The 17887-nt window shown below is 53.5% G+C and overlaps 1 protein-coding gene and 1 long non-coding RNA gene across 3 annotated transcripts in view; one reads left to right on the top strand and one right to left on the bottom strand.

Moving 5' to 3' along the window:
* MFSD4A (major facilitator superfamily domain containing 4A) overlaps positions 1-17887 on the bottom strand; it is a 25436-nt gene extending 7549 nt beyond the window's left edge. Inside the window, exons 1-9 of the mRNA XM_082778560.1 lie at positions 17568-17887; positions 11938-12136; positions 11569-11808; positions 6774-6942; positions 4949-5064; positions 3741-3914; positions 1736-1883; positions 999-1069; positions 662-782 (exon numbers count right to left, since the gene is read on the bottom strand). Of these exons, the coding sequence (XP_082634686.1) occupies positions 662-782; positions 999-1069; positions 1736-1883; positions 3741-3914; positions 4949-5064; positions 6774-6942; positions 11569-11808; positions 11938-12136; positions 17568-17797 (1468 nt within the window). The 5' untranslated portion in view covers positions 17798-17887. The remainder of the gene's footprint in view (positions 1-661; positions 783-998; positions 1070-1735; positions 1884-3740; positions 3915-4948; positions 5065-6773; positions 6943-11568; positions 11809-11937; positions 12137-17567) is intronic.
* LOC309887100 lies at positions 2-6858 on the top strand. 2 transcript variants are annotated; one of them, XR_014319024.1, is made up of 4 exons: positions 2-214; positions 1040-1134; positions 1749-1917; positions 6726-6858. It is a non-coding gene; the product is annotated as an uncharacterized lncRNA (long non-coding RNA). The 2 variants fall into 2 exon arrangements; XR_014319025.1 differs by lacking the exon at positions 6726-6858 and adding an exon at positions 3961-4091.

The following is a 17887-nucleotide window of genomic DNA, read 5'->3' as shown; positions in this document are numbered from 1 at the left end:
ATTGACATTAGACAGACATTTAAGTGAACGTGCATGAGTTCTCTGCCTGGATGTTGCTCTTCTATCACCCACCCCACTAGCTTTTTGCTTTGCTGGTCACAGAAGAAAGGCCTCAATCTCCAGTAACCTGAACAAGTTACTCGCCTCTCACACAGTGCCCCTTCTGTAAAAGGTGCTTGAAAAGGAAAAGTGTGCGCATAGACTGGCGCAACAGGTAAGAAAAATCTTTCATCGGTGAGGCTTTTCTCAAGAGCCTGACAGCTGTTTTGGAGGGCAGACCCAATCGTTCCCTGGGTTTTAGCCAAGAAACAGCCTTGGGAAGCCTGTGCAGCCTGTGCTAGCAGGGCTTACTCCTGCTAGCTCAGCCACAGTATGCAGTGCTAGTACAGCTGGCAGCCGATTTGGTTTAAGCTTCCTCTGTGATATCCACAGACCATTCCTAGTTTTTTCCCTTGCTTCTCCAACAGAAAAGAAAGCAAATTCTGAGCTGTGGCTGCCAAGGCTTTGTGGGCAAGTCAAAGCAGGAAGAAGGGGCAGGAAGCAGCAGTAAAATAAACATTTCCTTGCATTTTGCTGAAGTGCTGCACCCTGGTTATGTATTGATGCATATGCCACTCTTCCTCTCATTATAAAGCAGGGCTTAGCGCTGGCGCTTTCTTACCTGACGGGGGCTTGGGGTACATCCTGTGGAAAAACAAGAGGAAAGCGTAGAAGGTAAAGGCCAAGCCTCCAAAGATCATTCCACAGACCAGGAAACTGTAGCTGCCCTGATCATGTATAATCTGCAATTGGAGGGGAAAAAAGAAAAAGGAACAGACGCGTCATCATAGCACTCAAAGACCTAATTAGCAATTAGTGAGAGCTTTACTTTTCGATACCTCAAATGTAAACCAGTGCTTTTCCCCACAGCTACTGTCCAAAACCGAGACTAAGGTTTCTATTTAAAAGTTCCACTCAGTTTTTGGCATGCCCTGTCTTTTTCCTTTGCCAACACTTACCGATCCCACCAGTAACTGCAGTACCATCTCTCCAATTCCAGCTCCAGTCACTAGCACAGTCGTGGCACAGCCTGCAAAGAAACAGTGCGAGAGATACTGCCAGAGAACAGATGATTCAGCCACCAGGACCAGGCTGGTAACTTCTTTAAACTGCTCCTTCACGGACCTCTCTGTGCAAGATTTACAAACACTCGATGGATGTTTCCATCTAATGTTGAGAACCACTCTTCTAAAATGTGGGTAGTACAGAAAGGTAAAAGTTTAAGGCAAAAACCATCTCCTGTTCTGTAACTTGTCTCTGTCAGCAGAGGTGCTGCTGCTTCTTGCTGAAAAAAAACTCATTTTTCTGTATCGCTGTCCCAGAGACTAAGGTTGGCAGAGACCTCCTATAAAAGCTGGCCAAACCAGGATTTTCAGTTCACTGATAACCTGGATGATGCTGTCAGAACAGAAACCCTCGTCAGTCCCTGAGAGCTCTAAAGCTGCAGGAAACTAAGCACCAGTCTGGATCCCTGCCTGTAGAAGTTAATAGTACAGTGAATCTGGGATTTGTGCAGTCAGGTTTTCCGATTACAAGCTTGAATGAAAATTGTATTTAGTAGCAGATCTTTCTTCCAGTCCTCCTAAGCATCCCTGAAGAGGGAAGGGGATTTGCTAGGTGTGATGGTGTCTGAGCTCTAGCCTTGAACACCTGCCTACTTTCAGAGTCTGCCAGGCGTGCCCAAATCCCTGCTTACCTTTGTACTGCAGGATGTCCTCAGTGTAGGCAAGCATGCTGGGGAAAGTGCTGCTGAGAAACAGACCCAGAGATGCTGTTCCCACAAACAAGAAGACAACACTGTAGGAGAAAATCAGGAGCAGGAGGAAGGTTATCAGGACTCCAACCTGTGGACAACAAACGCAGAGAGTCAGCAGGAAGGTAAATGCTGAGTTACAGTAACTCTAGCTTTTCTCTTTTTCCCCAGCAGAATACAACATCAATTACATTTTCACAGTCTAAAAAAAAAAACTGAAGTAACAAGTCAAATTAAAATCTATCTATCTTTACAGTGCAGAATTTGGTTCTTTTTCTAATGGGACTTAAAATGAATATATGTAATTTATCTGTCTTGACTTCATTAGGTAGAGAGTTAAGATCATGTCTTGGAAAATACTTTGGCTTTAAATACAACAGCACTGCTACCTCCATTATATAAATATGTTTCAATCATTAATAAGTCTTACTCAGCAGGCTAAAGCATTTGCTTGCTCTCAATAACTGTTCACAACCCTACCCCTCACAAGCAGAGCCAAAAAGCCAAATAAATTTAAACAAACTTGCCCTCGCTTCTGGCTTGCTTTAGTGTACAAGTAATGGCAAAAACATCCAAGATGCAGTTAGCCATGGCAAAGAGTCAGCAGAGGGAGCTCTGCAATACCAACTCAAGTTATGTTTCTTAATCGTTCAGGCCCTAATTAGGGGTGTGTGCACATATACACAAGAGCAATTTGGATTGTAAAGAAAATGAATTCCAACTGCAGTTTGCTATAATGCTGGAACGACTGCCAAGAGCTGCTCTGTCGTACTACACAGAGCAGCACTTACCAGCAAGCACAGCATCAAGTGTTAGTCAAGCCAATTTTTGTCCTTGGATGATACTACTACTGCTGCCTTTAAAGGGAAGTGAGAAGGCTTCTGTTAAGGGTTGGATGCTCTTCTCTCTGCAAATATGAGCAGCTGCTAAAAAACTAAATCCTGTCCTTGGGTTTAATAGTGCAGTCATGCAATTAAGAGAAGTAATTAAGCAGATACATAGGACTGCTCACACCAGCTATCTGATCTAGAGCTGCTGGGGCTGAGCTTTCCCTGCTCCCATGTAACTAGTGACTGTGTTCTGAAATAGGAAGGAATTATACTCATTTTTAAAATAATTGCAATTCATTTGGCTGCAGCCGTTGGTATCTAAAATTCGGTTTTAAAGTGACCAGCAACAAGGTGCCAAACAAGCTTCCTCACCTGTGGCCTGTCTGCAACAGACCTTGGCCTTCAAAACATCCCCATGTGTACTGTCACCCCTCTTCTCACCACCTCACAATATTACTGTAAGACTTGCTATGAAAATAAATTCTGGTTTAAATAAATTGTAAATTAATTGCCATCTTTAAAAAACAAAACAAAACAAAACAGTAACATGATGGGGAAATGGAACCAGCTCCTGCGCTGTCGTCTATCATATCCTTCTATACATCTTTGTTATATATTCTTTACAGGCTTCCTTCCCCTTTTTTCAAACGAATATATTTTAATTTAAGCAAACTAACATTAACTTGATTTATTTCATAGCTGCTACAGTCTAAGCAGAGAATTTACTGAACTAGTAGATTTACTTCCTTCCCTTTCCCATGGCTAACACAAGCATTAATTTCTGTGTAGATGCCAGAGAAGATAATGTGCAAAGTAAATAAAGTTGGCAGACACTTTACTAGGTGCTCTCAGAAATCTGGCATTAGATTAACTGAGGAGCAAGCTCATGAAAAAGCAGTACAATCAAGTTGTAAGTCCTAGCTACCTCCTATATCTGTCAGCTGCAAACACAGAGAGTGTTGCAAAGGAAGATTAACGCAGCTCATGTGTGCTAGGCAGACTGCCCGGTGCAAATCTGGCCGAGGTATGCCCTGAGAATCGCTGCAGCTCTGCACACCAAAACCAAAAGGAGCACCTTGGAGGCAAGCAGAGCAGAGACATGGTAAAAATAGCCTTACCACATTGATGAAGACCATAGTTGCTGGCTTCATTCGGTAGGACACGGGAATAGAAATGAGTCTGCCCAGTGTGATGAATCCCCAGAAGAGGCTGGGCAAGTAGCCAGCCACTTTATGGACCACAGAGAGAGGCTCTTCCACCGCATAGCTGTAAATGAAGCCCGAGTACTCTCCCTGTGGGAAAAACAAAACAGCATGTCACATCGATGTTCATTTACAGGCTTTGCAGCTTCATCCTGTCCCTCAAGTATTCACGCTTGTGACCGTGCAGGAGCCCACCTATGGATTTGCTATCGAACCTCAGTGAACCTCGTTCCTAAGAGCTGGCAGCTGGAGACAAGCTTCCACCAGGAGGAGAACACAGGGCTTAAGCGCTCCTAAAAGGGCAAGACTTAACAGCTCTGCTAGGTAAAATACTTACTAAGCTCTTATCTATACAGATGCTTTCTTCCCTAAAGGCTGTCTTGGACCTGCACGTTCCTAATACCTCTCCTCGTAAGAACCCAGACTCAGCCAGCCTTGAAGATGGAGGCCCTAGAAAGTTCCAGCGTCTGACAGCTGCTTCGTGTAACCCCACTCCTGTTTCACACCTTAGTGAGACCCAGCAGCGTTTTTACCCTGAGTGGACTGAGACAAAACTGTTGAAAGAAAAGGAACAACAGCCAGCCAAGAGTGAGTCTTCCTCCTCTGGACAGAAGTGCTACGTACAGCAAACCCGCTGTGCCTGCGCTGGTGAGGGACATGCCGTCAGGCCGCTACAGGGACCCCATGCATGCTCTCCTCTTGGATTTTGTGGGCTCAGGAGACCCGTCAAACAAAGAACCACCGTTTCTTGTGACATAAAACAAAGCTGTGCTTGCGCCCTGGCTGAAATGAGAAGAGACCTCCACTGCTCACAAGCAGACAACGCCACACCTCCAGCTCTAAACTGGCTAGGTTAGCAGCAGTAGCAATCCAGCTGCAGCACCGTAGAGCCTTAGAGAAATCACACAACCCTCCCAAGAAGCAGGGCAGGTATCAGCCAGACTGATTAGCTTTTAATGAGCTACCCTGGGAGCCAGACTGCTGCACAGGCAGACCCTCAGGTCCGGCCTGCTGCACACGAGGGACATGTGGTTGTCTCTGGGTTTGGGCTGTTTTAAGTGATTTGGAAGGAAGAAAGCCATGTAGCTTTGGTCAGACAAGAGCCCTCTATCAGCTGAACTCACCACAATCCCATCAGTCATGAAGAGAACAAGAGCCCCAGTGATGTGGACTGCGAAGTAGGTGTAAGAAGCCCCTCTGAAGTTTTTGCTTTGGCAGCAGCTAAATAAGTCATCATGACCTGGTGAAAAACAATGCAAAGCAAACTTAGCTGGAACGTCCCCCTGGGGCTGGGTGGTTGCCAGCCCGCAATGGGGATTTGTTTTGCGCTCGGCTGCAGGACAGAGACGCGGAGAGGACTGTGAACAACGTGGAACACTGCTGACCTCTGCCAGCACGGCTTTCTGTACCTACCTAGAAAACTTCAGAAGGAAGACATGCTTTGAGGCTGCTATCCACAGACCGGGATCCTAGCTCTCCAAGATACTTGCTGCTTATCTCTCAGGAGCTGCTTAGGCTCTTCTTCCCATTCCTGAGCTCCACTTTGCTGGCCCCACTCGTACAGTCAAAAGAAACAAGCCCATTCAGCCCCAGCACTCGTGTTCAGCGTCCCTCACAGCCACACGGACGAGCCCTGCCCAGGACAGCTCACATTCTTCAGCTAAACAATATTCAACCAAACAAGCCAGCTCTGGGAAAGAGGGTGATAAACACACAAGCTGGTGTCGCTTCCTCTGAGTCGACAGCAGAACAAGAATGTGCTCGAGCCTGCTGGGGACTGGGACCCCAGGCACGGCCGACTGGCCCCTGCCACACCACCTCATCACACTGCAGGGAGTGCAAAGCACCAGCCTTAACCTAACTGCACTCGGAGCCCGGAGCAGGTGAGATGATTGTTCCTGCACGGGCAAAGATGAAATTCTCACTGCTTCTATGGGGTAGGAGGGATTTTGCCAGCACAGACGTGCCTGCCAAAGATCACAGTAGTCAGCCAAATAGCCTCCCAGCTTCTCTAAGGATTCATCCCAAAGGCGTTTAAGAGAAGGATGGAGATTTGATGACCATGAGGCTCCAGTGGGTTGTATGAAAATGGGCAGCTGGGCTGAGGAAAGAAGCCCTCAGTGTCTCAGCTAAGGGAAATGCTATTAGATGAACACAGCCTTACTAGACACCAGAGAACCCACACCGCTAGGCACAGTTACGAATCATTCTCTGCAGCACCTCACCACATCTCTAACTGCATCTGCCTTCAAGTTTTCCCTAAAATTTAATTGTTAAGGTAAAGCCATCTCTTCTGTAACAACGCTCCTCTCATAGCCCTAAAACGTGATTACTTCCGAGATTCACTAGCTGGAGAATTGACTTTGATATGTTTCTCTTGGGTAGCAAAGAACAATGCTACTATTGTCCACAAAACGGGGTGTAGTCACAAGTTCAAACTATTGCTGGAATTTAACTTTTCGCCTCAAAAAAGGGCACTATCCTTATTCCTTTCAGATCTATTAAAAAAAAAAAATCAGCTTTCTGCAGAACGATTGCCACTTTTATGCTGAACCGTCAGAGGAGCCAGCTCAAAACCTGACTGCAAACCAGAAGGAAACAAAGGGGCACGACTTTCACGTGTGCTTAAAAAAACCTTGAGAGCCCAGGATTAATTTCGGGGAGCTTGCAGGAAAGCAGCCTGGGATCCCAGTGACAGCATACGAACCTCTGGTCAGGGGTTACGGTCCCAACAAATCTGAGGGCAATTGGGCACCAAACAGGATTGTTTGGGTACTTTTGGATTACACTCACTTGTATGTTTTGGAAAGTTTTCTCCTTAGACAATAGCAATTAAGCTCACTTGTTAAACTCAATGGAGACATTCTGAAATTCATCTTTTTTCTTTTTTTTTCCCCCCAGCTCACCACCCATCCCCCAGACCCGTTAAGAGAGGTGCCTCCAGCTCACCTCCTGCTGCGTGGGGTCTCTGCACAGAGGTAGCGAGATCGTCCTTCACTGTAGGTCGTGTTTCCATCGCCAGCTCGTCTGCTGACAGCAGTGGATGGCTGCTGCTGTTGAAGCACGGCACCATCCGCTCTTTGTAGAGCAAGAAGAACACCGCGATGGGGACTGGCAGCTGTGGAGGAGGAGCAGAGAGGGGCAGGTAAGCACTGCACACATCCCACACAGAGCACAGGCCAGTTTCCTACTCACAAGGGACTTTTAGGAAGCTGGATTCAGCACCTACAATGGATATTGGTGAGTTAATCTCCCTCTGAGAGCAACCTCATGCTGCCCTGACCTCAGGGCAAGGGCAGAAGCTGGCAAAGGGGTAAGGAGCCACTGCAGGAAGGACTGAGGCTTGTTAGTGAAACACACTAAAAAAAAAAAAAGAAAGGCACCAATCTGAGGAGATTCTCAATCCAGACAATCTGGGTGCGTGGGCCCTGGTAGGGCTGGGACCATTCACCTGGGTTGGGGGACAGGAGCACTGGACCAGAAGGCACCCAATACACACCTCCTGAAGCCTGTACCAACCCTTTGAAACCAAAACGTTCTGGTTTCCAAGCATGCGTCTACTTCTGCAAAAAGAATAATAATAAAGTAGCTTTTTTTTTTTTTTTTTCCTTGTGGAGAGCAGAGCAGTTTGAGCGGGAGGCCTTTGGCTGAAACGCTTTGTGAGGAATGCACAAGCTGCTCCACGACCTGCTTTGTCCAGCCATTAGCAGGGGTTGCTCAGCATCTCGTAAGAGACGAGCTCGTGATTCGCAGGCCAACAGGCACGGCCCTGCTGCAGCCAAGCAGCCCCAAACAAACCCCTCAGCACAGCCTCTGCTGAGGGACCTGGGACCAAGAGCAACCACGCTGCTCCTCCAGCCCCTGCCCTCTTGGCCACAGCTGCCTGAGAGTCACCCACAAACCAGGGTCCCCACTGCATGGGTGCTGGGCCCCACCAGCACCTTTCCCTGCAGTCAGGGCTTTCTGCCCAGTGCTGCACACGTGGGGACAAAAGAGGGGGACCTCAGGCTTGCACCTGCCCCCTGGATCCATCGCACAGCAGCATCAGGACCCCCCAGCACCACGCTTCCTCACTGCCTCGTGCCCAGGGACGAGCCTGCATCCTGCACACACCCACGACTCGATGGTGCCTGCAAGCCCAGAGGGACTTGGATCTTTTTTTATTTTTAGGAGGAGGGGGAGAGAAAATACAGGGAAGTAAATGAAGCTGGGTCTGCCCCTGGCCAGCCCTCCCTTCTCCTCCTCCTGCTGCAACCAAGCAGTGTTTATTCTGCAACACACTGGGGGAGAAAGCCAGGAAATCCTAAGTGACAGCTCACTCTCCAGCCATTGAGCTCTTGTTTTCTACATGTCTGTGAGCAAGTGTGAGCTCTAGCTCCAAATTTCCTGCCTTTTGTTGGCTCGTGGCACTATTTAAATGTATGGAGAATTCCCCCCCACACCCGCCTCTCTTGCATGAATTCATTTATGAGGACTTCATTGTTCTGGGAACAATGGGAATAGGAACAGTTAGTTCGGTCCCATGGAAGAAAAACGCATTTGCTTGATAGTTCTAATCCTTCCGGAGGTCAGGACCAGATTTTTATTCTTCTAAACTGCAGATTTTGCAAAAAAACAAAACAAAACAAAACAAAACACACCACACAGAGGGACTGGCCAGATAGATAACAGCTCCGGGCACTTAAGGAGCGCTCAGTGCCTATGTAAAGGGCCATGGTGGTTCCCAGTGGGACCACGGGCACGGCCCTGCTCCTGCAACCCCAAAATAAGCAGGTCCCCTTCCCCTTTATCCAGGCAGTACCACCTCAAAGCTGGCAGTGCCTTGGGTGCACAAGTCCCAGCTCCATCAAGACACGAACTGGTTGCTGATGGCTCACCAGCGCTGGCTGTTCCTGGTAGGAAATGCCCCAAACCTGGGCTCTCACTTGCCATCAAGCGCAGCCCTCGCCCACCACCACACCAAAGCGAGCTCAGGGAAGAAAGGAAAGGAAAGCAAAGCTCGGGAGCAAGCAGGTTTCCAGGGCCCCATCCCGAGCCAGGGCTGTGTCCCACACGTCAGCCTGCTGGCAGGGCAGCTGGGGACGGTCACCCGTGACTGGCAGCCCCGCGGGAGAGCCCAGCCATCAATCCAGGGTGCGCGCAGGGGACGGGGCGTCCGCAAAAGCACTTTGCTTGTTCCACAGGCAGGTGGAGAGGAGCAAACAGAGGCAAACAGCGGAGCCCTGCCAGGGCACACTTCAACCGGCAAAGGAACAGAGCCACACCGCAGGTGCAGCCTACCCCGTGCCCCAGGACAGCTCGAGGACCGTCCCTTCCACACCACCAGCTCCTGCAGCTCCATGTGCACCAGCTGGAGGTGGAGCAACGAGGATGAGCCCAGTTCACAGAGGGAACATCGAGCTGGGAGCCTGCACGGGGTGGAAGGCAAAATGCCCAGGGAGAGCCCCTCTGCCTGTAGCCACCTCTCCAGCCCCAGCTCTGACCTGCTGGGAACGTCACCCCCGGCCCCGTGTAGTTTTTAACTGTCATTATAAACTCAACTGCGTGATGCAACAACTCGTTAAGTGTGAGTATAACTCCAGGCTCCTGCCCTCCAGTTTCTATTTCAGTCTTCCCCCCCCCACCAGGAGCATGGGGTTGTTCCCTGCCGTCATGTCCAAGCTACTTTTAAGCAACCTAAGCACAATGGAGCGCCCTGCACTTCCCCTGGGAAACCACCTTCCGGACAAACACGTCCCTCTCGGAGGAACATTTTCCTGATTTCCAGCCCCTTGGAACGGGCAGGATGATGAAATTTCCGTTCTGTGGGAAACTGAATTTTAAAATGTGTTTTTGTTCCAAATCTAGATAAAAAGCCAAAATTTTCTCTTAGAATGAAAAATTTTGGCTGTGAGTCATCCAAGCACTTCATTTTGATAATGCTGAACCATTTAATTCTACCAAAGCAAAAACATTTTGCTTCAAGAACACTGAACCAACTATTCCATCGGCTTTACACTTTGTGTTCATGCCAAAGCCAAATTGAGACATTTCAACTTTAAACAAAGCAAGAAATCGAAATGAATCATTTCAGCTGTCCTGTCAGAATACACGCAGCCCTCAGAACTGGCACGGAATTGGGGTTTTGACCATTAAAAAAAAAAAAAAAGTTGCTGGTTCTGGTTTCCATTTCTACAGCTTACTCATTTCATCCCCTTCCCCGGGGTTTTCAGTTCCATCTCCTTTCTCTGACATTTACACCTTAAAGGGTCGGTTCTGGAGCGCAGCTGCCCACACTACCTCCAGCCAGCGGGCTGGGTTACCCCATTTAAATAAGGAATCGAGGCAGCTCCCTCTGCGAGGCTTTGGAGAAGACAATAACGGCTCTGCTTGGTAAGGAGACACACCGGAGCTGTGTGCACAGCACGTGTCTGACTCCCCAGCTCCCCTTGTCTTCATTATCTAATCCTCAGGAGCCCAGCAGCATCCTGCTGCCTCCCGCTGCCTCCCCAGGGGTCCTGCTCGCTGCGTGCGCACACAACCCGCACCGACAGCGCTTGGGCTTGCAGTGATGCTCAAACCCAGCTCGTGGCCTGCCCACACCAGCTGCTGGGTGCAGAGGGACTCAGCCTGGGGTCTTATCCTGCTCCCACAGGCAGCAACAGCAGCAAAATGTCCAGGGGCCAGTGGTGGGAACAGGCTCTGATGACCGCCCTCCCGTCAGTGCTCCGGGTGTCGGATGTGAGCTGCATTCAAGGCAGATATTAAGCGCTGCCTTTGAAACTAAATTAGCTTGCCCAAGATAGACTGGCAAAATAGATAATGCTCTGGTGTAATTAAAAGCACATTTCCCATGGCAGACACAGAGTCAGAGGTAATTACAACAGCCTTCTCCTAGGCAGAGAACATCGTCCTCGGTACTTCTGCAGAGGAACTCATTTCAGCACCTGCCCAGGTATTTGGGCTGACTGCTCTGCTCATGTCAGCGATGAGCACCGCTGGAATAGGTGCACGGGGGTTTTAGTTTGTCACCTAACGGGCAGACCACGAGCAGACAGAACCTGTGCCCTTTGCCTAGCACAGATGAAGCAGTGGAGGATCCAGGGCTGCTTGCCAGCCTGGAGTAGGGAGGGCACATCTTTGGCCGTCACCCTTCTGCCAAAATGCAAACCTGCACAGCTGGGGGCAGCGAGCAGCCACAGTGCCTTCCTCTAAAAACTGTCCTTGTAGTTGTTTGGGGAAAAAAAAAGAAACATGAAGGAATTGCACTAAACATGGCATCGTGTACACAGAAACCCAGCTGGGCACTCTGGATTTCTACACCCTCAGCATCAATCCAGGCACCACCAGCAGCACTCGGGGCTGCACCAGCACCCGCTGCCCTTATCGCTCCAGATCGACACGGGCAATTGAACGCATGCTCACAGGGCTGCTGCTGCCACCAGGGGAGCCACTGCCCCAGTAACCCCGTCCTTTGGTGGGCATTTTCCTACAAATACAGAGGCTGCGAATCGCCCTCCTGCCGTGCCTTCCTCACACCACCAGCCCCGACCCCAGGCTGACAATGGGAAGATTTTGTGGCTCTGAGCATCGCGAGCTGCTTTAACTCCTGGATACGCGGATGCTGGAGGTACAAGCAGCTTCCAACGAGAGCAGACAAGGCACCCGCTGACCAGCACAACCACCCGCTCGCCTCCTCCGTCGCTGGCACCACCCAATGGGAACCCCCAACCACCGGCACACCAACAGCCCCCGCAGCACTCACGTTGATGAGGGCCATGATCCAGAAGGCGTAGGAGACGCGGGTGACCACCATGCCTTTCATCGGCAGGTCGTAGTGGGACAGGTTGCCCGGGTGGTGCGGGACCAGCGACTTGCGGATGTGAGGGAGGTTGCTGGAGGCGTTGGCCGTGGCGTTCGAGAGGATGCAGTTGGTGTCCGAGAGGAAGGGGTCAGCGATCAGCGGGCTCAGCAGCGCTCCAAAACCCACGAAGAAATGAAGGGCCTGCAAGAGGTGAGGCACGCAAGTAGAGCTGGTGGCTACAGCCCTCTGTGCAGAGCCTGGCCGAGCTCCTCTCTCCTCTTCCTCGGGGGAGGAAGCACAGCCAGGGGGGGACGCAGGCTCCACGCTCACCTGCAGGAAGATGGCCGAGTCCTTCTGATAGATCTTCACCAGCTGCATGTTGGAGATGGTGTCGATGCAGCCCATGGCCAGGCCCGCCACGGCCATGACCACAGCCAGGACCACCACATTGTGGCACAGGGGGATGATGGCGAAGACCAGGGAGATGGCGAGGGACGAGGCAAAGAGCGCAAACAGCGACTGAGCCAACCTGAGGGAGGGAACGGGGACAGGACAGAATTAGTGCCTTGAGGAGCATCCACAACACAGCACCGCCTTGGGTTTTCAGCCCCAATCAGTTGGTGGCAAAGCCATTCTCAGGCGATATCCCCACAGGCTGGCAGGGGGATACCCTGCTCCTCTGTGCCCCCACATCCAGCCGTAACCAGCCCAGGGCACGGCATCTCCTTCCTGGAGCGCGATGCCCCCCAGAGGCAGATCTTCTGGGCAGCTTTCAAGCAGAGCAACCTTCCCTTCAAACCTTTTCTGCACATTTCAAGGCAGATGACCCAAGAACCTTCCCTTGTTAATGGCACGGATCCACCATTCACCTTCTGCACCCTGCGCTCTGCTCTGGCAGCATCGCCCGTCCCCCAGCACAGCAGGGCAGAGCTCAGGACCACAGCCGAGCTCAGGACCGTGGCCGTTCCCTCTGCAGGCAGCTGCTTTCTGTCCCACTCGTGCCACGGGAGAAGCCCCAGGGACGGGCACGGTGTGGGAAGCTGGTGCATTGCACCGCGAGCCCAGCGCCAGCCAGAGAACGGCGCCCAGGCTGGCACCGCGCTGCTCTGGAGCTGCCAAGTCCAAAGGCAGGAAGGAAGGAAGGAAACGGGGACCAGACAGCGAAGCACTGGAACGACTGAGGCTAGCAGAAAGATGGGACTCCAGAGTCACAGCAGCGAGTAAATAGCTCGTCCCTCCCAGCCCGGGCTCCCACGCCCTGCCCCAAGCCCCGTGCAGCGCCCGGCAGCTCCCTGCCAGGAGCTGCTAACGAGCAGCTGGGGTCTGCAGCAGGTGAAACGCCCCCAGCTCGCTCCCCCAGGCCATCTGCTTGCTGCAGCCACTTCACGCTCTGCCCAAAGAGGCAGGAGAAGGCATGGGGGAGGCACAAGGCAGAGCTGCCACGAGAGCCAGCTGGGCACCACGGTGCCCGTCCTTCTGCCCTGGCTGCTCGTCCAGGACGGCTCAGCCTCAGACACATCACACCCGTGCTTTTGCGTGGCCCTCATTCACCTGCAAACTCTCAGTAATCTGCCTTCCTACGTCCTGCACTTCAGCAGTGTCAGGAGGAAAACAGTCCAAGAGCAGTTGTCCCTTATCCTCAGGCCTGGTGGCACAAGCCGGGTGGTGCCGGAGGCTCGGTGAGCCCACCTCACCCAGCCCAACCTCATTCACCCGTCAGTGAGACCACGCTGGGCGAGCCAACGTTTTGTAAAGCTGTGACTCCCCATCTTCCTCGGGCAGCAACACAGGGATCCAGCAGGGGATTTCTGGGGGAGGGAGGGAGCAAAGCGAGGTGTGCACAGCCAAGGCAGGAAAAAAACAGCGAGCACGTGAGTGAGAAGCAGCTTCGAGCCTGGAGAGAGGAGGCAGCACTCCACAGGGTACAGCAGGAGGGCGAGCAGCAGAGGTACCAGCAGCTGGTGAATCCGAGGCTGGGAGCGATGGAGGAACGCGCACCGAGACCTCCCCAAACGCCTCCTCTCTTCTGCAGCCCCAGCAAGGCAGCCTCAGCACTGCGTTTGCCTGGCTAAGGGAGCACGTTCATTACTGGAGTTAAACATTAATTGCAAATAATCCATTCTTAAAAAGCACTGCACAGACAACCTCGCCGGTCCCCAAAGAGCAGAAATTCCTGCCTGCAGCCGTACGACGTTAATCACAGCATCGTGCCTGTCCCCAGACAGCAGCAGCTCACAGCCCAGGGCAGCACATGCCTCCCCCACTTCTTCTCTGGCTCTGGCATCAGTGCTGAGACCAAGGAATTGCCCTCTTCTCACACCACATCACCCAGGGGTACTCGAGGGACACTGCCCAGCACCTGTGGAGGCACCATGCAGCCAGCTGGGGATGCCTTCAGAGACAAACCTCTTCGGGAGCAGCTTTTCAGAGCAAGTCTGAACCCCATGCCTTGCTGATGTGAAGCCAACGTGCCCATCCAGAGGGCTTCATGAGCCACCCTGACGTTAATGCAGTGCCATGGCTGCCCTGCCCATCACGAACCAGTCCCCGTGTCCTCGGGTGCCATGGGCTAAAGCTTGCTTAATCTTGATTTTCAGTCCAAATACAGGCTGCGAAAGTGGGGCTTCATGTTCCTTCTGACCTCTTGGGTTCCTGGAGCACCCAGCGCACATCCCGGCTCCATCACAACCCTTGGGGGAAGATCTGCAGCCTGGCACCAGCAGGTTCGGGCTGACCTGCTGCAGGGGATGTAGCACCACGCTCCACCACTGCCAGCAAAGCTCGCCCTCTTTCCCCCTTGCAGCATACATGAGCCCCAGCTCACATCTCCTATCGCAGTGGGCGCTCTCCAACTTGCAGGATGTTTTTCCCTGCCTCAGGAAGCATTTTCTAAGTCCCTCACATCAAGAAGAAAAACGATAATCAGGTTAATTCCGTTTGGCAAAACCGATCATTAAAACCCCAAAGCCCTAAGAGGACAAGGTGAGGACACGGAGGAAGAAGAGGGCATGGATTATCCCACTCCTGCCTTCAGGTACCCCGGTCTCCATCGGGAAGCACTGGCCGGGGTGGAGGAGCCACCATGCTCCGTGCTCTCCCAGCAACAAAAGGCTTTGCTCTCCTCCCCCATGAGAACCGTCCTGCACGCACCATCCACGTGTCTGAGCAGAAACCTTCAGAGGACGGGCGTCTGAAGGGCAGGGAGGGGACGGGGCCACTGCTCCCAGAGGACGCTCTGCGGTGTGAGCGGGCACCCGGGGTTCAGGGGAAAGAAAGAAGGGTCAGAGGGTCCCATCTCACAACCCTCCTGGTCCTGGTGGGGATCACGACTTCAGGCAGAGCCTGCACAAGGTCCCAACGCAGCAACAGGCACACCAGCCCCCTCCTCTCCTCTGCTCGTGCCAGCGGGGTCAGCTCAGGCTGACCTGACACTGGGAGCAAGAGCAAAAAACGCTCAGTTTTCACAAAGGCAGTTTCAGCATGACAAAAAGCCAGCTGGGGTACAGGTGCTCGGTTACCTGCTGCTTCTGTCCCAAGCACATGCGGCACAGCAGCACAGAGTGAGCACAGCTTTAGCTTTACAATGCAAGCATGAAACCCAGTAAAAATGGATTGAAAAGGAAAAGGTGAAGGCCAGGAGAGAAAAGCCTTCGGTGTTCTTCACCCGTGGGTGCACAGAGCTCCTCACGAAGGGCATCAGCTGCTCCCAAGGCTGTGTTGGTCACGGCACCTCTACCAGGACCCCCAAACCTTATTCCCACCTATGTGAGAGAACAATTTCACTGTACCTCACAAAAAAAGTTGAATTCTTCTGAGCCAGAGCTGCAGTTAGAGCCCAGCGATCCCCAGGCACAACCTAGCAGAGAGCAGAGCCCATGCTGTGAGCCCGAGCTGCCCGACGTGCACGGCAGCGAGGTGGGAGGCTGCTCCATGCTCCCCGGCCAGCCAAGGGGCCGCAGGGCACAGCCAAGGCCCAACTGCAAGCACTGGAAGCAACAGCTACGTCTGTACACTGCTCATGATGACAAACTTTCTTCTTTGAAATCTAGCAGGAGAGGGAGTTTTGGAGCTGGTCCTGGCAATCCCAGCTCGCAGTGAGTTGCGGAGGGAACGGTGCCATCGTTACGCTCTGTCCTCGCAGCGCTCCAGGACTCCAGCAGGGCCAGGAGAGCAGAGACCACGACCCTGTGTTCAGCAGCTTCTCTGTGGAGAGGAACCAGAGCCTCATTCAGGTGCCACCTGCCCCCTTCTGCCACTAAACCCAGCCACAACGCTGCTTTCTTGCACGCATTTGTCGTTCAGAGCAGAGGGCTCAGACCAACAGGATTTTAACCAAAAGCAAGCCTCTGTCCCTCAACATGAGAAATTAATTGTAGCCAGACCATGGCTCAGCTGCACTGCTGCCAGGTGAGGCTCTGGGACCCTCTCCCAGCCAGCAAAGCCCACCCCAGTGCTCCTGCCTGCCCCGGGGTCGCTCAGTCCTCCAGCCCGTGGAGCAGGAGCACGCGGCAGGGCAGCACGGGAAGGAGAGCGGAGCTCAGAGCCCGCACACGTAACATGCTTGTCCAAACCCACGCATCAAACCACTGCACTGCTCGGAGTAACCCTGGTGTGTTCACAAGCCACAAGCACCCGAAATGCCCTCCTGCCCGGCAGCGCTGCTGCTGCTCACCAGGGCTCATGGGCACGGCAAAGCCCCTTGCTCAAGGAGCCCCGAGCGCGTCCTGGTGCGCAGCCCCAGCGAGCAGCGCGCGTGCTGTCCTCCCCAACTCGCTGCTGCAGAGTTAAAAGTTCAGGAGCCTCCAACCACGAAACCTCAAGCGGGTTTTTACGAGGTGCTGGCCAGGGGCAGGAGGTTTTGGGTAGGAAGCTGATGACAGGAAACAATTCCGCCTTTTCCTCCGCCGCTGCTTCAAACACTCTCGAAGCAGAGCGGGGCTGACGGAGCGCTGCCTGCCGACCCGGCAGCCTCAGGTCTGTGTCAGACCCAGGGCGAGGTCCCCACACACCGTCCCTGTCCCCCCACATCGTGCTCCTCTCCTAGCACAGCCCACAGGAGCACAGCCCAGGCTGCTCCACAAAGCCTCTGGGCTCTGCCTGGGCACGGTGGCTGGGACAGCTCCCGCACCACGATGGTGACTTCACAGGTGCTCTGATGCCACCTAACTCAGCCATTCTTAAACGGGCTTTTGACAGAAGCGAAGGGCTCGTGTGAGATTCTTTTCTATACGTGTTAAATTTATCCAGGTGACGTGTGTCTGGAGACACACGCGGAGGTGAAACGTTACACCACCGCCCGGAGAATGAGCGGCAAGGTAAATAACCAGCTAAGCCTCCGGAGCGCGGAGCTGTCATCAAGCCTCCGACCTAGTGCCAGTTTGGCACCCTTCAGGGTTAAGCCTTGCACATTACTTATGTTAAACACATCCTGGGCAGAAGCTCGGCGTGAGTCCCTGCTCGGCTGCACCTCGCTGCTGCCCGCTGCTGCCCTCGTCCCCTGGCATCGTGCTATGCCCCCGCAGCCAGGGGGCTGGCAGTGCCTCAGCTCCCGACCCGGGGTTATTAAAACAGGCCCTCGATGTTATCTTTGTGATAAGCGATTCGGGTAAGGGAAACATCCTCCAGGAAGTTCTCACTGTAACTTCATGCCGCGGCTGCCCCTGTCCCGAGCTCGGGGGCACGGGCAGCGGGTGGCAGGGAACGGGTGTGCAAACAGGACCCCGAGCAGCCCCCAGCCCACACCCCCGGCCCTCCCTTGGTCCCCTCCCTCCCTCCCATGCCCCCAGATGCCCCTCGGCACCCAGCACCCGGCACCCAGCACCATTTTCCAGGGGGGCCACCAGGCTCCGCGCCCCGGCTGAGCCGTGTGAGCCCTGGGGATGGGCGCGGGGGGCCCGGCGCTGGCCGCCCCCAACCCGGGGCTGCTGCGGAGGGGAGGGGGGGGGCTCCCGGCTCCTTACGTCCTCTTGAAGACCCCTCCGAGGCAGCTGCCGAGCAGGAGGCAGAACTGCTGCGAGAAGAAGACCCAGGTGATCTGCGAGAGCGAGCTCTGCGTCTGGCAGCGCAGGTCCAGCAGCGTGGGCCCCAGGAAGGCGATGCAGAGGCCGAAGCTGAAGAAGACGCTCCAGTAGGTGAGGGTGGGCTGCAGGTTCCTGCGGAACCTCGCCGACACCCGCTCGTCCCACCACATCCTGGGGGGCGGCGGCGCGGGGCGGCCCGCGGCGATGCGGCTCCAGCGCCGCCCGGCCCCGCTCCTCCTTCGCGGCTGTGCCTCCGGAGC

Source organism: Aythya marila (genome assembly GCF_965140915.1).
Source record: "Aythya marila genome assembly, chromosome: 24".
NCBI classification, from domain to species: domain Eukaryota; kingdom Metazoa; phylum Chordata; class Aves; order Anseriformes; family Anatidae; genus Aythya; species Aythya marila.
This window is presented reverse-complemented; position numbering and strand designations above follow the sequence as displayed.